General features: G+C 42.4%; 1 protein-coding gene across 1 annotated transcript in view; it reads right to left on the reverse strand.

The window, feature by feature from the left end:
* LOC128644603 (catalase) overlaps positions 1-19,262 on the reverse strand; it is an 82,392-nt gene extending 63,130 nt beyond the window's left edge. Inside the window, exons 1-3 of the mRNA XM_053697149.1 lie at positions 19,071-19,262; positions 18,351-18,503; positions 17,992-18,135 (exon numbers count right to left, since the gene is read on the reverse strand). Coding sequence (XP_053553124.1) covers positions 17,992-18,135; positions 18,351-18,503; positions 19,071-19,124 — 351 coding nt within the window. The 5' untranslated portion in view covers positions 19,125-19,262. The remainder of the gene's footprint in view (positions 1-17,991; positions 18,136-18,350; positions 18,504-19,070) is intronic.
* Between the last annotated feature and the right edge of the window lie 417 nt (positions 19,263-19,679).

Genomic DNA, 19,679 nt, shown 5'->3' on the forward strand with positions numbered 1-19,679 from the left:
TTGGAGGATGATTGAAGTTCTTTTGGACTTGTCCGAACAACAATTAGAGGAGGACTGCCGTCCTTTAGGTCTGTTCTTCTTATCTGCAGAAGCCCAGACCTGGACCAAAAAAACCATCCCCTTGAATGGCAAGGAAAGGAAGGACTGGATTTAGAAACCATATCCACGACCAAGATTTCAACCAGAGAGCCCTGCAAGCTAGGACAGCAAAGCCTGAAGCCTTTGCGTTCAGGCGTATAATTTGCAAATTTGTATCAGATAAAGGAGTTAGCCTATTCTTAAGGCTTAATCCTATCCTGAATATCCTCGAGGGGAGATTCCACCTTGTTAAGTTCTGGACAGAGTCACACCAGTAGGTGGCTGCCCCAGCCACAAGCAGCTACTGCTGCTGCGGTTGGAATAAAAACCCTGTGTCTGAACATGTTTTCTCAGGTGACTTTCCAACGTCTTGTCCATAGGTACCTAAAGGAAGAGCTGTCATCCAGAGGGATAGTGGTACGCTTAGCTAGCGTTGAAATGGCGCCATCACCTTAGGGATGGAACCCCACAGTTCCAGCTGAGAGTCAGGGACCAGGAATAACTTCTTAAAAGCTGACTAAGAGAAAAAAAAAAAAAAGGAGTTTCAATTCTTTCCATTCACTACTGATAATGTTTGCCCATGTGAACTGGGAAAGGAAAAGTCTGTGGGGCCTTACTGTCCTCGTAAACCCTGTCTAACTTAGGGATCATTAGGCTCCTCAGGCAGTTTTGCTTCCGGGACCTCTAAAGTAGAACAGAACCTCCTTTAGTAAAAAAAACACAGATGTTCTACCTTAAATCTGAAGGAGGACTCCTCGGATGGAGGTTTAGTAAATGAAGTCTCCGAGAGTTCACCATCTGACGCTACAGAGGTTACCCTCATCCTCAGAGTTGAGACATTACTGGCTAAATCGGATTGGAAAATTAGCTATATCTAATTCAGTAGAACTATGTTTAACCTTTCTCTTTCGTTTTTCATAGATAGTAAGGCACTCAGGGTTGCAGACACAGCAGATTGCAACTGCGTGGAAAAGTATGCAGGGAAAAAGCGTGCTACGGGGGAACTGCATGTGAAGCAATTTGAGGGGATAGGGTAGGCATCTCCCGGATCACAGAGTCCTAAGAGGTTGATGGCTCAGAGGGACCCACAACTATTATGCAAGGGGTGGGACTTAGCAGATTTAGCTCCCCTTCTTAGACTTTAGGATATTTAAGCTTTGGCTGGGGTGTCTTTGCCTGCTCCTGGTGGTAGGTGTTGTATTTCCAATAGTAAGGGATTAAGTTGTGGACTCTCCCTGCTTTTTGAAAGAAAAAGTAATTTGCTGATCACAGCAATACATTTGTATTAAACTGTGGCTCAGACAGCTGTAGTGTGTAAGTACATTATTCAGTATCACTTTCTGTAATGGTGAGAACAAAGATAGAAAATCTCATAATTATCACCTGGAAGCTGAGAACATTAAGCTAAACACTTTAATTAGATTTGTAATGAGGATTTAGATCACAGTACCTAATAAAATACAGAGCGCTTAATTTGATATGCAAGATTAAACCGGAAAAATTAAAAAGTAAAACTGCCTTTATACAGTAATTTGCATGATTTTAAAAGGAGCTCCTGCACTGGATTAACAATTGTTGGGTTAGTGCTTTTATTTCTTCAGGATACACTTGTCTGGGTGCCAGGAATCAGACAGACGAGAAGTGCAAAAAATAATAACACCTTTATTAATAGCAAAAATAATTAAAAAGTCCACAAGTCAAGTAACGAGCAGGAATCAAACCAGAACTGGAAGTCAGACGAGTCGAGTCAGGAGCCCAAAGCGAAGAGTCAGACAAGCCGGAATCAGGAACAAGGAAAACAACAGAGTCGGAACAAACCAGGGATCAGGAAACAGGAAGAAGGACGTCAGGCAGCCAGGTAATACACAGAAACTCTCACAAACAGGTCTCAGACCAACGCAAAGGCAAAGCATACTGAACAGAGGCCCTTTAAATAATAAGTGATGACATCACAATTCTGAGACTGCATCCTGTCTCACATGGATGATGCCCAGCAGTTTGGCCATAAAAGGAAGTGCAGGAATTGAGCAGCATCCCCCACAATGCACCATAGTCAGGAAGAGAGTTGAGTAAAATGGTTGCCAGCAGCACTTGGCAAACACAACAGGGAAAAAACCCTGACAAGACTACAGCCTCTTGGGGGGCTGTGAAAACACAATTTGAAGACTTCTCACAAGCAACAATACCCAAAGCTTTATCATCATGAGACATGCGAGTTGCCCCACCCTAACACACCAAAGGTATAGGGTGTGTGTATACACATATACACACACAAAGTTTGTAATCTACTGTATGCGGATGACTGTATACTACTAGTGTTCTCCCCATGACCTTTTTTAATGTTGCTTAAATTTAAGTTAAATCAATGTATGATAAGCTATCCAAAGCACAAAACTGGTTGCATCCTTTAAAGTGAATGTAAATTTTGATGATAAAGTGCCCAGTTTTAAAAAAAGAAAATTTAGGTTTACCTGATAAATTTATTTTTTTCACACAATGAGTCCACGGATCATCTTAATTACTAATGGGATATTCACCTCCTGGTCTGCAGGAGGAGGCAAAGAAGCACAACAGCAGAGCTGTTAAATAGCTCCCTCCCTTCCCTCCCCACTCCAGTCATTCGACCGAAGTTAGGAAGAGAAAGGAAAAGCCAAGGTGCAGCGGTGTTTGAAGTTTACAATAACCCACAACCTGTCTAAAAGAACAGGGCGGGCCGTGGACTCGTGTCAAAAAAGAAATACATTTATCAGTAATCATAAATTTTCTTTTCTTTTTTAAGACACGATGAGTTCACGGATCATCTTAATTACTAATGATATTAAATACCCAAGCAAGAGTACACAGATGATAGGGAGGGACAAGACAGGGAACATAAAACGGAAAGCAACCACTGCTTGACGAACCCTTTCTACCAAAACTGCCTCAGCGAGGCAAAAAGTGTCAAATTTGTAAAACCTTGAAAAAGAGTGAAGAGAAAACCAAGTTGCAGCCTTGCAAATCTGTTCACAGAAGCTTCATTTTTGAACGCCCATGAGGAAGCAACAGCCCTCGTGGAATGAGCCATAACTCTCTCTGGAGACTGCTGGTCCAGCAGTCTCATATGAAAACGTAAGATACTCTTCAGCCAAAAAGAAAGAAGTAGCCATAGCTTTGTGTCCCTTGCGTTTTTCTGAGAAAACCACAAACAAAAGAAGAAGACTGACGAGAGTCCCTACTCGCCTGCAGGTAAAACTTTAAAGCAATGGACCACGTCCCCCAATTGAGCAAAAGTCTTTTCTTCTAAGAAAATGGATTAGGACACAAGTAAAGAACAACAAATCTCTGATTAACGTTCCGATCAGAAATCAACTTAGGAAGAAATCCTAATTTAGTACGTAAAACTACCTTATTTGAATGGAATAAGATGAGACTCATACTGTAATGCCAAGAGCTCTGACACTCACCGAGCATAAGAAATAGCAAACAAGAAAAGAAAAATGTATGCTTACCTGATAATTTGTTTCTTTTTCGACACGATGAGTCCACGGATTTTCATCCTTACTTGTGGGATTTCACCTCCTGGTCAGCAGGAGGTGGTAAAGAGCACCACAGCAGAGCTGCTATATATAGCTCCTCCCCTCCCACTCCAGTCATTCGACCGAAGTTAGGAGAGAAACGAAAAACAAGGTGCAGAGGTGTCTGAACTTTACAAAATTAATAACCTGTCTGAGAACAGGGCGGGGCCGTGGACCTCATCGTGTCTAAAAAGAAAAGCAAATTTATGCTTACCTGATAAAATTGTTTCTTTTTAAAGACACGATGAGTCCACAGGATTTTCATTCTTACTTGTGGGATACAATACCAAAGCTAGAGTACACGGATGATAAGGGAGGACAATATAGGGAACCTAAACGGAAGGCACCACTGCTTGAAGTACCTTTCTTGCAAAACAGCCTTAGCCGAGGCAAAAGTATCAAATTTGTAAAATTTAGAAAAAGTGTGAAGAGAGGACAAGTTGCAGCCTTGCAAATCTGTTCTACAGAAGCTTAATTTTTGAATGCCATGAGGAAGCAACAGCCCTAGTGGAGTGAAGCTGTAACTCTTTCAGGAGGCTGCTGTCCAGCAAGTCTCATATGCAAAACGGATGATACTCTTCAGCCAAAAAGAAAGAGGTTAGCCGTAAGCTTTCGGACCCTTACGTTTTCCAGAGAAAATGACAAACAAAGAAGACGACCAACGAAAAGTCCTTAGGCGCTTGTAAATAAATTTCAATGCACGGACATGTCCAAATTGTGCAAAACTCGTTCCTTTTGAGAAGAAGGATTAGGACACAAGGAAGGAACAACAATCTCCTGATTAATGTTCCTGTCTGAAACAACCTTAGGAAGAAACCTTAGTTTAGTACATACTAGTAACATAGTAGATAAGGTTGAAAAATGACTGAAGTCCATCGAGTTCAACCTATACAAATCTTAAAATACTTACAAAAAGCTCCAGTTAAGCTTAAATAACCCCATTAAAATGTGACCCATTTTAATACTAGCAATCACTATCCATGAATTTTGTTTATATACAGAAATTTATCCAGACTATTTTTAAATTTATCTATGGTATTGGCATTCACTACCTCCTTTGGTAATGAGTTCCACAATTTTATTGCTCTTACAGTGAAAAAACGTTTCCATTGCAGGAGATTAAATCTCCTTTCCTCCAACCTTAAATTATGACCTCTTGTCAGAAACAATTTTCTTGGAATAAACAGAGCTTCTGCCATCTCTGTATATGGGCCTTGAATATATTTATATAAAATAATCATGTCACCTCTCAAGCGCCTTTTTTCTAAAGAAAACAGACCCAGTTTGGCTAGCCTCTCCTCATAGGTTAATTTCTCCAATCCCCTTATTAGCTTTGTGGCCCTTCTCTGAACTTTTTCTAGTTCTGCAATATCTTTTTTAGCAATTGGTCCCCAGAACTGCACTCCTAACTCAAGGTGAGGTCTTACCAGGGCTTTATATAATGACAGAATTATGCTTTCCTCGCTTGAATCAATGCCTCTTTTAATACATGCTAGTATCTTATTAGCCTTTGAAGCCGCTGCCCTGAATTGTGCACCCATCTTTAGCTGTTATCTATTACTACTCCCAAATCCCTTTCCTCCTGTGTTTGGCTAAGTCTTGACCCATTTAAAAAATACGTAGCCTGCTTATTTTTACTTCCAAAATGTAGAACCTTGCATTTTTCCGTATTAAATCTCATTTTCCATTCACTTGCCCATAGTTCTAATTTTAGCAAATCCCTTTGTAAAGAGTTCGTCCTGCTCTGACCTTATGACCTTACTTAACTTAGTATCATCTGCAAAAATAGAGATGTTGCTATTTAATCCTTGCTCCAAGTCATTTATAAAAATATTAAAAAGAACAGGGCCCAGTACTGATCCCTGGGGGACACCACTGATTACCTTTGTCCAATCTGAGTATGATCCATTTACTACTACTCGTTGCTCCCTATCTTTTATCCAGTTATTTATCCATGAGATAACATTTTCAGCTATTCCCAGTCTCTTAATTTTGTGCATTAATCTCTCATGTGGCACTGTATCAAATGCCTTTGCAAAATCTAAGTATATCACATCAACTGATTCCCCTTTATCTATATTTTTACTTACTTCCTCATAGAATCTAATTAGATTAGTTTGACATGATCTATTTCTCCTAAAGCCATGCTGATTAGAACTCATAATCTTGTTTACACGAATATGCTCATCAATATAATCCCTTATAATCCCTTCAAATATCTTCCCCACTATTGATGTCAGACTAACTGGTCTATAGCTTCCTGGATCATCCCTGCTTCCCTTTTTGAAGAGTGGCACCACATCAGCTTTACGCCAATCCTGGGGTACCATGCCTGAGGATAATGAGTCTTGAAAAATTAAGAGTAAAGGTTTGTCTATAACAGTGCTAAGTTCCCTTAACACCCTTGGGTGTATTCCATCTGGGCCTGGAGTTTTATTTACCTTAATATTTTCCATTTTTTTCCTGATATTCTCTAAACAAAACCCAGTTAGTGGTATGGACTGGCATGTTCTATTCTGTTCCAAAGTATCATTCAATGGTTCCTCTCTTGTGTATACTGAAGAAAAAAAACTGGTTTAGTACCTCAGCCTTCTCCCTGTCATTATTTATCATGCTACCCTCCACGCATTTTAATGTACCTATATTATCCTTCTTAGATTTTTTGCTATTTATGTACTTAAAGAACCTTTTAGGGTTAGACTTAGAATCCTTGGCAATTAATTTTTCATTTTCAATTTTGGCTAATTTGATTGCTTTTTTGCATGCTTTGTTACATTCCTTATAAATGGAAAATAAGGTAAGGCGAATTGTATTGCAACGCCGAAAGCTCAGACACTCAAGCTGAAGAAATAGCAAGAAATAAAACTTTCAAAGATAACAACTTAATATCTAAGGAATGCATAGGCTCAAACTGAGCCCCTTGAAGAACTTTAAGAACGAAATTCAAACTCCATGGAGGAGTAACTGGTTTGAACACAGGCCTGATCCTAACCAAGGCCTGACAAAAGGAATGAACATCTGGGACATCAGCCAGAGGCTTGTGTAACAAAATAGATAAGGCAGAGATCTGACCCTTTAGGGAACTTGCCGATAAACCCTTCTCCAATCTTGGAGAAAAGAAAAAATTCTGGGAATCCTAACTCTACTCCATGAGTAGCCCTTGGAATCACACCAATAAAGATTTATGCCATATCTTATTGTAAATCTTTCTAGTTACAGGCTTACGAGCCTGAATCAAGGTCTCTATGACCGAGTCAGAAAAAACTCGCTTGGATAGGATTAACCGTTCAATCTCCAAGCAGTCAGCTTCAGAGAAGCTAGATTTGGGTGAATGAAGGGCCCTTGGATGAGAAGGTCCTTCCTCAACGGAAGTCTCCAAGGTGGCATGGATGACATGTCCACCAGATCTGCATACCAAATCCTGCGAGCCCAAGCAGGAGCAATGAGGATCACCGGTGCCCTCTCCTGCTTGAATCGAGCAATAACCAGAGGAAGAAGCGGAAATGGAGGAAACAGATGTGCAAGATCGAAGGACCAAGGAACTGAAAGGGCATCTACCAGTTCCGCCTGGGGATCCCTGGACCTCGATCCGTAACTCGGGAGCTTGGCATTCTGGCGAGATGCCATGAGATCCAACTCCGGCCGACCCCATTTGAGAATCAGGTTGGAGAACACCCCCGGATGGAGTTCCCACTCTCCCGGATGAAAAGTCTGCCTGCTCAGAAAATCTGCCTCCCAGTTGTCCACCCCTGGGATGTGGATTGCCGACAGATGACAAGAGTGGGCCGAATTATCATGGCTACCTCAGTCATCGCTAAGGAACTCCTCGTTCCTCCTTGAGTGACGTAAGCCACTGTCGTTATGTTGTCTGACTGGAATCTGATGAATTGGGCCGCAGTCAACTGAGGCCAGGCCAGGAGAACATTGAAGATTGCTCTCAGTTCCAGGATGTTGATAGGTCCACAGTCCCTGAGCCTTTAGGGAACCCCAGACAGCTCTTCACCCTAAAAGACTGGCGTCTGTTGTCACAATCACCCAGGAAGGTCTGCGAAAGCAGGTTCCCTGGGATAGATGATCCAGAGACAACCACCAATGAAGAGAGTCCCGTCTCCTGATCCAGGGATATTCGAGGAGACAAGTCTGCATAATCTCCATTCCACTGCCTGAGCATGTTTAGCTGCAGAGGCCTGAGGTGAAAACGAGCAAACGGGATGTCACCCTTGTCTTCGGGATTAAGGAACTCTTTTCCAGATTTACCTTCCACCCGTGAGTTCTCAGGAAGGATAGCACAATGTCGGTATGAGATCTTGCTTGTTGACAGGATGGCGCCTCAATCAGAATATCGTCCAGATAAGGCACCACCCTAATGCCTCGCGGTCTTAGAACCCCCAGCAGAGACCCTAGAACCTTTGTGAAAATTCTGGGTGCCGTGGCCAGACTGAAAGGAAGAGCCACAAACAAAGTGTTTATCCAGAAAGGCAAACCTCAGGAACAGGATGATCCCTGTGGATAGGAACATGTAGATATGCATCCTTTAAATCCACTGTCATCATAAATTGCCCCCCTGGATCAATGGAAGAATGGTACAAATGGTTTCCATTTTGAATGAAGGAATTTTGAGAAACTTGTTTAGACTCTTGAGGTCTAATATAGGTCTGAAGGTTCCCTCTTTTTTGGGAACCACAAACAGATTTGAATAAAAACCCTGCCCCTGTTTGTGAACTGGAACAATTACTCTCAAGAGGAGATGTCTCTTACACAATGTAAGAATGCAGATAATCTTGAAAGAAGAAATCTTCCTCTGGGAAGAAAGCTTAATGAATTCCAGTTTGTATCCCTGGAGACACTATTTCTACTGCCCAGGGATCCTGGACGTCCCAAACCCAAGCCTGAATGAAGAATGAGAGCCTGCCCCCTACCAAATCTGGTCCCGGATTGGGGGCCCGCCCTTCATGCTGTTTTGGATTCAACAGCAGGCTTCTTGGATTGTTTACCCTTGTTCCACGACAGATTGGGTCTCCAAGTAGACTTAGATTGCGAATAGTTCCCTTCCTGTTTAGAGGAGGAAGGGAAAGAATTTCCTTTGAAGTTTTGAAAGGAACGAAAATTACTTTGTCGTCCTTCTGTTTATTTCTCTTATCCTGAGGAAGGAGATGACCCTTGCCTCCTGTGATATCAGAGATAATTTCCTTCAGACCTGGTCCAAACAAGGTCTACCCCTTGTAAGGAATTGCCAGAAGCTTAGACTTTGAGGACACATCCGCAGACCAAGGTTTAACCATAAGGATCTGGGCTAGGATAGAAAACCCCGAACTCTTAGATGCCAATTTAGTAAATTGCAGAGAAACATCTGTAATAAAAGCATTAGCTAACTTTAGAGCTTTAATCCTATCCTGGATCTCCTCTAAAGTGGTCTCAGTTCTGAGAGACTCTGACAGAGCATCAAACCAATAAGCTGCTGCACTAGTGACAGTACAATGCACGCAGCCGGCTGCAATAGCAGACCCTGGTGAACAAATCTTTTTAAGTAGACCCTCCAACTTCTTGTCCATGGGATCTTTAAAAGCACAGCTATCCTCAATGAGAATAGTCGTTCGCTTGGCTAGGGTGGAAATAGCTCCTTCCAACTTAGGAACTGTCTGCCAAGTTTCCCTGAAAGCGCCCGCTATAGGAAACCTCTTGAAAATAGGAGATGAGGAAAAAGGAATACCTGGTCTCTCCCATTTCTTGGAAATAATCTCTGAAGTTCGTTTAGGTACTGGAAAAACGTCTGAGTAAGAAGGAACCTCAAAATAGCTGTCCAATTTACTCGACTTCTCAGGAACGACTACTACTGTAGAGTCAGTCGTCTAAAGTCACCAAAACCTCCCTGAGTAAAAGGCGGAGGTGTTCTAGTTTACCTGAAAGATACAACCTCCGAATCAGTCAACTTTCTGAATCTGAAATTTCGCCTTCAGATAGGACCGCCATACCCTCTAACTCAGTTCCCTGGGAGGGTACATCTGAGATAGCCATCATTGCATCAGAAACCTCACTGACAACATGGTTGTCCTTCCTCTTACGTTTGCCTTGTAACATAGGAAAGGCAGATATCGCATCAGAAATTGTAGAAGACCTAAGCGCAGCCATGTCCTTTAAGGTAATTGCAGCGGGAGCTAGAGCAGAAGTACAGGGCACTGCTTGTGCGGCGTTAAATCTTGGGACGCTTGGGGAGAAAGCTGCGGCATACTCTGCATCTCATCATTAGAGTCCTGAGAAGCCTCCGCCTTTGAAAAATTTTGTTTATGAAAAATATTTTCCTTATAACTTAAAGCCCTCAATACATGAGACAAAAAGGGATTGGTGGTTCCACATTAGCATCCAAACACATGGAGCAAGTAACATTTTGCACTGCTCCTATGTCCATACTCAAATACAAAAGTAAAAATCCTTTTTTAAAAAAAAAACAAAAAAAACTTTACTGTCTCTAAGAAAATAAATAAAAACGTTAGTCTCTTTAAGAAATAGATTACATATGGCCAAAGCAAATCAAATAATTAACAAAATATTTGATGACAGAAAAAAAGTCAAAAAAGAAAACATTGTCTCTAAACTTTAAAACCCTAACTTTTTTACTGTGAAGCAGAAAAACGTTCCCAATAGATAAATAAAAACTAAAAGCTGACACCTATACACCTCAGCAACTCTGCTGAGGTGCCTACCTGCCACCAGACTTGCTCCCTGACCGGAACACTTGATTGCCTCTTATTAGATGAAAGCACGATCCGGACACACAGGAGCTCACAAACTCTACAACCGCCTGTCCGATTTTTCTGAAAGACATGCGGTAGTAGAGCTACATGAACAGCATCCACCTCAGTCGGCTGAAAACTGCGCAATAAACACAGCAGCGCGTGAAAATGAGGCCCCGCCCATCATGGGCGTAACTTCTCCCAATTACTTTACAATGGAGAAAAAATACGTAGGAACCTTAACCACCATAAAAATGAAAAGGAACCAAAACATTTCAAACTGCCCTTCACAGATAAATCTTGCAAAATACTATAAGCTTTCTCCCAGCCCCAGTGCCTGTACTCGTAGCTGTCAAAAACTGGACCCTCCATACAAGAAGGATTCAAGTCCCACATAAGAAGCCCATAATGAGTTCAAATTAAGATTGAAATTAAGTTTAAGTGCCCACATTAATCTGAGTCCGCTCCCCAGAATGTACAAAGTTAGAACTTACCTTAAATGCTGTCCAACAGCAGGACAGTCCAGCAGGTTTAAGAGGCTCTCTCCCCCCATAGCCCTGTGGAATAAGATAAGCCTGAGTTAAATGTGCCTAGGCTATCTGCATTAGGGCAGCATCAATATATAGGAGGCGCAGTGAGAATTATGTCCCACCAGTTCCTATTGCTCTAAAGCCACCAAGAGCTCTACTGTAGAGACCGATACGGACTACGGCTACACCCTAGAACAGAGCAGCACTCTCTGCCACTACTTTAAAAATAAACTCTTGATTGAATAATCTATACTAACACCTCACTTTACCTCTTCCTATCACTAATGTAGGCAAAGATAATGACTGGGTGGGAGGGAGGGGAGAAGCTATATATAGCAGCTCTGCTGAGGTGCTCTTTGCCTCCTCCTGCTGACCAGGAGGTGAAATCCCACAAGGATGAAAATCCATGGACTTATGTCTTTAAAAAGAAATAAACTTAAAGGGACACTGAACCCAAATGTTTTCTTTCGTGATTCAGATAGAGCATGCAATTTTAAACAACTTTCTAATTTACTCCTGTTATCAATTTTTCTTCGTTATCTTCCTATCTTTAGTTAAAAAAAACTCTGGACAGCACTTTTTTATTGGTGGATGAATTTATCCACCAATCAGCAAGGACAATCTAGGTTGTTCACCAAAAATGGGCCGGCATCTAAACTTACATTCTTGCATTTCAAATAAAGATACCAAGAGAATGAAGAAAATTTAATAGGAGTAAATTAGAAAGTTGCTTAAAATATCATGCTCTATCTGAATCTTGAAAGAAAAAAAATGTGGGTTCTGTGTCCCTTTAATATCTAAAGGAAAGAATAGGCTCAAATGGAGCCCCTTGAAGAACTGAGAATTAAATTCAGACTCCATGGATGAGTAACTGGTCTGAAAACACAGGCCTGCTCCTGACCAAGGCCTGACAAAATGATTGTACATCTGGGACATCTACCAGACGTTTGTGTAACAAAAAAAGAGAAAGTTTTTACCCTTTCACACCAATAGAGATAGTTACGCCATATCTTATGATAAATTTGTCTAGTGACAGGCTTACGAGCCTGAATCATGGTCACAATGACTGAATCAGAAAACCTGCGCTTGGATAATATTAAGTGTTCAATCTCCAAGCAGTCAGTTTTAGATAAACCAGATTTAGGTGAAGGAGGGGCCCTTGAATTAGGTCCTTCGAAGGTCCTTCCTCAACGAAAGTCTCCAAGGTGGCAGAGATGACATGTCCACCAGATCTGCATACCAAATCCTACTAGGCTAAGTCGGTGCTATGAGGGTCACCAAAGCCCTCTCCTGCTTGATTTGAGCAATAACCCGAGGAAGAAAAGTAAAAGGAGGAAAAAGCTGGAGAACACTTCCGGATTGAGTTCTCCCCCGGATGAAAGGTCTGCATGCTCAGGAAATCCGCCTCCCAGTTGTTCCACCCCTGGGATGTGGACCGCCAACAAGGCAGCGAGAATGGGCCTCCACCCACTGAATTATTTTGGATACCACTGTTATCGCTAAGGAACTCCTCGTTCCTCCCTGATTGATGTAAGCCACTTACGTCATTTTGACTGGAACCTGATAAACTGGACCAAGGCTAACTGAGACCAGGCCAGAAGAACAATGTAAATCGCTCTCAGCTACAGAATGTTTATAGGAAGAACAGACTCTGGCTGAATCCAAACCCCCTGAGCCCTTAGAGCAGTGATTGTGATTAACCTTTTTTTAGCCGTGGCACACTTTTTTACATTAAAAAATCCTGTGGCACACCACCATCCCATTTAAAAAAAAATATCACACATTGTAGCCTAATACAGCATATATATATATATATATATATATATATATATACACACACACAAACACACACATACTGTATGTATTGTGCTGTTATGCCATGCCTCCTACAAACTACCCCTGCACTGGGAGTAAAAAACAAGCAAAGTTTAAAAAATATGTCACACTGTTGGCAGTCTGCCGTGGCACACTTGAGGATCTCTCACGGCACACTAGTTTGCCACGGCACACTGGTTGAAAAACACTGCCTTAGAGCCCCAGACCGCTCCCCACATTAGAAGGCTGGCGTCTGTTGTCCCAATCACCCAAGATGGTCTGCGAAAGCAGGTTCTCTGGGAGAGATGATCCAGAGACAACCACCATTGAAAAGAATCCTTTGTCTCCTACTCCAGTAGTATTTGAAGAGACAAATCTGTATAATCTCCGATCCATTGCCTGAGCATGCCTAACTGCAGAGGTCTGAGATGGGACAGAGCAAACGGAATGATGACCATTGCCGCCACTATCAGCCCGATTACCTCCATGCACTGAGCCACTGAAGGCCGATGAGTGGACTGAATGACAAGACAAGTATTGATAATCTCTGATTTCCCGACATCCTGTCAGAAAAAAATCAGCATTGATATGTAATTATTATGTTTCCCAGAAAGTTACCCTTGTGCATGGGACTAAGGAACTCTTTTCCAAATCTACCTTCCACCCGTGAAATCGCAGGAAGGATAACACCATGTCCGTGTGAAATCTTGCTTGCTGTAAGGATGGCGCCTGGACTAGGGTGTTGTCCAGACAGGACGCCACTGCAATGCCCCAAAACCGAATTACCGCCCACAGCGATCCAAGAGTCTGTGAAAACTCAGAGCTGTTGCAAGCCTGAAAAGAAGAGCCATGAACCGTAAGCATTTGTCCAGAAGGGCAAACCTTAGAACTGCACGATTCATGAGAATGGCACCTGAAGGTACGCGTCCTCTACATCCACTGTTGTCATAAATTGACCCTCTTTGATCAAGGGAAGAAAGGAACAAATAGCTTCCATCCTGAAGGACGGTATACCACGAAATTTGTTTAGACTCTTGAGATGTAAAAAGTGGTCTGAAGGTTCCCTCTTTTTTGGGAACCACAACCCGATTGGGATACAAAACCCAGACCCTGTACCTGTATTGGAACTGGAACAATCACTCCCAGGTCTGAGAGGTCTCCTACGCAATGTAAGAACACCTCTCCTTTTGTCTGATCTGCAGATAATCCTAAAAGCAGAAACCTGCCTCTGGGAGGAAAACTTTTGAACTCCAAATTGTATCCCTGGGACACTAATTTCTATTGCCCAGGGATTCTGAACATCTCGAACCCAAGCTTGAGTGAAGACGGAAAGTCTGCCCCCTACAAGATCCGATCCCGGATAGGACATGTCCTTCATGCTGTTCTTGATTCAACAGCAGGCCATTTGGATTTTTTTTTCTCGAAATTCTTTAAATTTCAAGAAATTAATTCCGTCAAGCCGGGTCCCAACAAGGTCTTCCCATTGTAAGGAATCGCTAAAAGCTTAGACTTGCAGCATACATCCGTAAAACAAGGCTCTAACCATAAGGCTTTGTGAGCTGGAACAGAGAAACCTGAAACCTATGCTCCCAGTTTGATAACTTGAAGGCAAGAATTTGAAATAAAGGAATTAGCCAATTTGAAAGCTTTTATCCTATCCTGGATTTTATCCATGGGAGTTTGACTTAGTAGCATCAGACAACGCATCAAACCAATATGCCGTTGCACTAGTGACGGTAGCAAAGTACCCAGCTGGCTGCCATTGTAAGTCCTGGTGTACATCCCTTTCCCAACTATCCTCTAAGGGTATAGAAGTTCTCTTAGCTAAGCTGGAAACTACTCCTTCCACCCTAGGGAATGTTTGCCCAGCCTCCTTATCCGAGTCGGTTATGGGAAACATCTTTTTAAATATAGGGAATGCTGTCTCTTCTGTTTCTTATAAATCACTGGACGCACTAGGATAGATTACACCGGTAGTGTCGGAATCGATCAGGTTAGCTAAAACCTCCTAAAGTAACAAATGGAGATGTACAAGCTAAAAAAAAAACGGAATGAGTCATTGAAGGCACAACTATCCTCTATAGGAATAGTAGGTCTCTTAGCTAAAATGGAAAGGCACCCTCCACCTTGGGAACTGTTTGTTAGGCCTCCTTAATAGAGGCAGCTATGGGAAACCCTGTCGAGGAAGTAACCTCAAAATATTTGTTCAGCTTACTGGACTTCTTAGGAACAACTACCGTTGAGTCGCTGTCGTCCAAAGTAGCTAAAACCTCCTTAAATAACAGACTGAGGTGTTCTAGCTTAAACCTGATACCACCTCAGTATCGGCAGGGGGAATTACACTTTCTGAATCTGAAACTTCGCCTTCAGATGCTACTACAGTATCCTCCTCCTCAGGCCTCTGGGAGGGGACTTCTGAAATCGCTCAGAAACCTCGCTTACAAATCTTATTTTCCTCTTATGCTTTCCCTGCAACATTGGAAAAGCAGATAACGCATCAGAAAATGTAGAAGACATGAGAAGCGATGTCTCTTAAAGTAACTCCAGCGGGAGCTATTGCGGAAGCGCAGGGCACTGCTTGTGAGGGCGGCAAAATTTGGGACGCTTGATGAGACAGATGCGGCATATATTGAACCTCGCCATTAGACTTCTGGACAACATCCTCTTTAGAAAGATTTTGGCTCTGAAAAAATCTCTCTATAGCTTAGAGTCCTCTCAATACATGAGGAACAGAAAAGGGATTGGTGGTTCCACGTTTGCATCAAAACACAAGGAGCAAGTGACATCTTGCAATGCCCCTTGGTCCAGTCTGATCACAATGACAATTATGAAATAAAACTTTTAATTTTGTAACAAAAATTTTTAAGTGTAAAAACGTTACTGTGCCTTTAAATTTTAAAAGTGCAACTTTTTTTTTTTTTTACTGCACAAGTAAAAACGTATGTGAATGACTAAAACCAATTAAATAATGCCCTTTTTACTGGTTAGGCAACGATCCAGACTCAACAGGGATACGTCACAGCTCTATCCGTTCCGAGAAACGCATGTATTAGTAAGAACCATGCGCTTCTAGGCAGAGACTGAAATTTCCTGCTCCGGTAATCTATAAACACGGAAGCGCAGTGAAAAGGCGTGCAATCAGAAGCCCCGTCCCTTGTGGGCGTTTCTAACAGCAATCTCCTCTCCCAGTCAGCATTTTGATTCAAATAAGCCACCGTGTGAGATAAAACCACCAAGCAATATAACCTCCATGTTTCCTAGCCCCAGTGCCTGCTTAATACTGCATTGTTCCCTCAGGCTCTGAAAGTTTGTATGTCCCAACAAACAAGGTGCACAAATGGAACCCCTGCCCCTTGTGGGCGTCTCTAACCGCAACCTCCTCTCCCGGTCGGCATTTTGTTTTAAATAAGCCATTGTGTGAGTTAAAACCACAAAGCCATAAAACGTCCATGTCTCCTAGCCCCAGTGCCTGCTTAATACTGCATTGTTCCCTCAGGCTCTGAAAGTTTGTATGTCCCAACAAACAAGGTGCACAAATGGAACCCCTGCCCCTTGTGGGCGTCTCTAACCGCAACCTCCTCTCCCGGTCGGCATTTTGTTTTAAATAAGCCATTGTGTGAGTTAAAACCACAAAGCCATAAAACGTCCATGTCTCCTAGCCCCAGTGCCTGCTTAATACTGTATTGCTCCCTCAGACTCAGAGTTTGTATGTCCCAACAACCAAGAGACTATCCTATGAGCCTTTTGATTGTTACGTGTGTGAGAAGTAAAGTGCTCCCTTTTGCTCTGAGTGTAATTAGCCCCAGAATAACAAAGTGGCACTTACCTCATATGTCTGCCTTACAGTGAGGCAGTCCATCAGGTTTAAGAGGTCCTCTCCCTCCCATGGACCTGTGAAAAAAGGAGAAGTTCCTGAGTAAATATCCCTCAGGTATTCTGGATTTAGGGCAGCATACATTATATGGTGAGTGAGAATTATGTCCCACCAGTTCCCATTGCTCTAAAGCCTCCAAAGCTCTTCTAAGAGACTGATATGGACTACAGCTATACCCTAGAACAAAGCAGCACAATCTTGCACTACTTTAAAAATAATAAACTTGATTGCAGAATCTAATCTAACACCACTTTACCTCTTCCTATCACTAACGTAGGCAAAGAGAATGACTGGAGTGGGAGGGAAGGGGGGAGCTATTTAACAGCTCTGCTGTGGTGCTCTTTGCTGCCTCCTGCTTACCAGGAGGTAAATATCCCATTAGTAATTAAGAAGATCCGTGGATTAAAAAAGAAATTTGATTAATAACAGGGGCACTTTAATTCATCAAAATTTACATTTCACTCGTGTTGTGAAAATACTTACCTTTTAATATTCACAGCCGCTGCGTCGCCTCCTCCGCCCGTCGCAAAGCCTCTTCCTGGGTCTCAAATGAGGAATCCAGCTTCCTCCAATCACCACGGCATTGAATCAGACACCGATTCCCCGGGGATAAAGCCTTGATTGGAGGATGACCGATCAGTCATTTCTGACGTAGGAAGAGGCTCGACCGGGGGAAGCTGGAGCGGCTGTCAAGATTAAAAGTTAAGTATTTTCACAACACGATTGAAATGTAAATTTTAAATTTTGATGAATTAAAGTGCCCCTGTTTTAAATCGAATTTTTAAAAACCGGGCACTTTATCATCAAAATTTACATTCACTTTACTTACAATTTCATGTGACTGTATACATGGGCATAGTGTATACGCGAGCGACTGTATACATGGGCATGGTGTATACGCGAGCGACTGTATACATGGGCATTGTGTATACGCGAGCGACTGTATACATGGGCATTGTGTATACGCGAGCGACTGTATACATGGGCATTGTGTATACGCGAGCGACTGTATACATGGGCATTGTGTATACGCGAGCGACTGTATACATGGGCATTGTGTATACGCGAGCGACTGTATACATGGGCATAGTGTTTTTGCAGTGTGTATGTGTATTGTGTGAGTAAAAAGCTTCATTGCTACAATCTGCATTATCATTAAAAGTACAAATTTTCCCCTAGAGCACAAAGCTTTAAAATCATAATTAATGGAGATAGCTAGAAACAGGAGATTGACGTCTTACATTGGTATGTGTTGAGGAAACTGATAAATCAATAGTAACAAGCGTTATGCATTGCTACAATGCAACAAGTTATGGTAAGAAAAGGTTTCCTATAATTCCTGCTTGCATCACGGCTGTATAGGAATCCTGCAGCTAGTACGCACAAGATGCCATTAGTGTGGAAGAAGCATTACCCTGGTTGTCATTAAAACACATTGGTCCGTCCCGCTGGTAATTGGCGACACGAGCCTTGTATGGGCAATTCACTGGTAACTGCAGGTAGTTTGCCCCGAGTCTGTGTCTGTGCGTATCTGGGTAGGAAAACAACCTCCCCTAAAACAGGAGAATAAATGTTTTAGTTTCAAAGACACAAAATGCTGAGGCCAATATGTGCTGAATATATGGCAGCTCCCTATTCTTACTGATCGCAACTTGCAGGAAAAAAAGCAACACTATGGCCTGCAGTATAAATGTCTGGATACGCTAGATCTAACAGTTCAGGTTATGCTCCCAGACCATTATCTGCTGGGGTGCAGCTCTATATTCACCTGCAGCATCTTATCCGGGCTGGGCTCAATGCCAGGGGGCATGTTGCTTGGATCAAATGCCGCCTGCTCCACTTCTACAAAATAGTTCACCGGGTTCCTGTTTAGCACCATCTTGCCCACAGGGATAAGGGGGTAGTCCTTGTGAGGCCAGATCTGGAAAACAAACATTTTACCATTTTGTTTCTATATGAACGCGACCAGTAGGGTCATAGCAGCATGAACACATCATAGAAATCATTTATATTAGCCAGACCCTCAGGTGAAGCAACAGCATCTGTAAGCAATTCACTAAATTAAATGCAGAGCATTAAATGTTGGGCTTTTCTTAGATGCCATTTACCAGCTTCAGAGGGTATGAACATCTTTCTAGGGATTTAACTCCTTCACACTTAGGATATTCCTTGCCGTCCTAACAGCACTGGGCTTTAATGCCGAAGGAGGACATGGGACGTACTACCTTATAAGGTGTCCTGCAGCCTCCCCCTATTGATGAATGAAAGATCGCACTGTGGTGTGCCTAGCAACGTAGGCAGTCTCCCATGATCCAATCCCGGCCTTGAAAACACGTCATTGCATTGACAATCACGTGATTTCTTTTTTGCAGTAAGTTTTGACATTGGAACTTTATTCCAATGTTAAACACCTGTGCCGGGCACAAAGGTGTTAACAAAAAGGCATTGATTGGAGGCAAGATGTCACATAACAAAAACACAAACTTACTTTGGTCAGATCAAACGGATTGAAAGGGAACTTCTCTGCTTGTTCGAAGGTCATGACCTGGATGTAGAAAGTCCAGGATGGGAAGTTCCCTGTGGCAATTGCTTCATAGAGGTCGTGAATGCCATAATCAGGGTCAGATGCAGCAAGATGATTTGCTTCTTCCACTGTGAGGTTTCGGATGCCCTGGTCAGTCTAGAATTACACAGCACGGTTAGAGTGGCACAGCAAACTTGCATTAGGTTACTCAGTTACAGAAACGTATCCCTAGACAGTCTGATGCTGAATGAACCACTTATTGAAACCCTGGATCTTTCTGGGGTTACACTCTGTGCCCATACATGTAAGTTCTTGTACTTACCAGGCGGTGAGAATTAGTAACAAGTATCTATCGGGAGCTTATACATTTTAAACAACTTTCTATTTTACTCATCACATTTTCTTCATTCTCTTAGTATCTTTGGTTGAAAGGCAGGGATGTATGCTAAGGAGCCAGTCCATTTCTGCAGCATTATATGGCAGCAGTTTTACAAGAATAGTAGATGGCAGCACTATTTCCTGCCATTTAGTGCTTCAGATGCCTACCTAGGTATCCCTTCAACACAGAATATC

The sequence above is a fragment of the Bombina bombina genome, unplaced genomic scaffold (assembly GCF_027579735.1).
Source record: "Bombina bombina isolate aBomBom1 unplaced genomic scaffold, aBomBom1.pri scaffold_530, whole genome shotgun sequence".
In the NCBI taxonomy this organism is placed as follows: domain Eukaryota; kingdom Metazoa; phylum Chordata; class Amphibia; order Anura; family Bombinatoridae; genus Bombina; species Bombina bombina.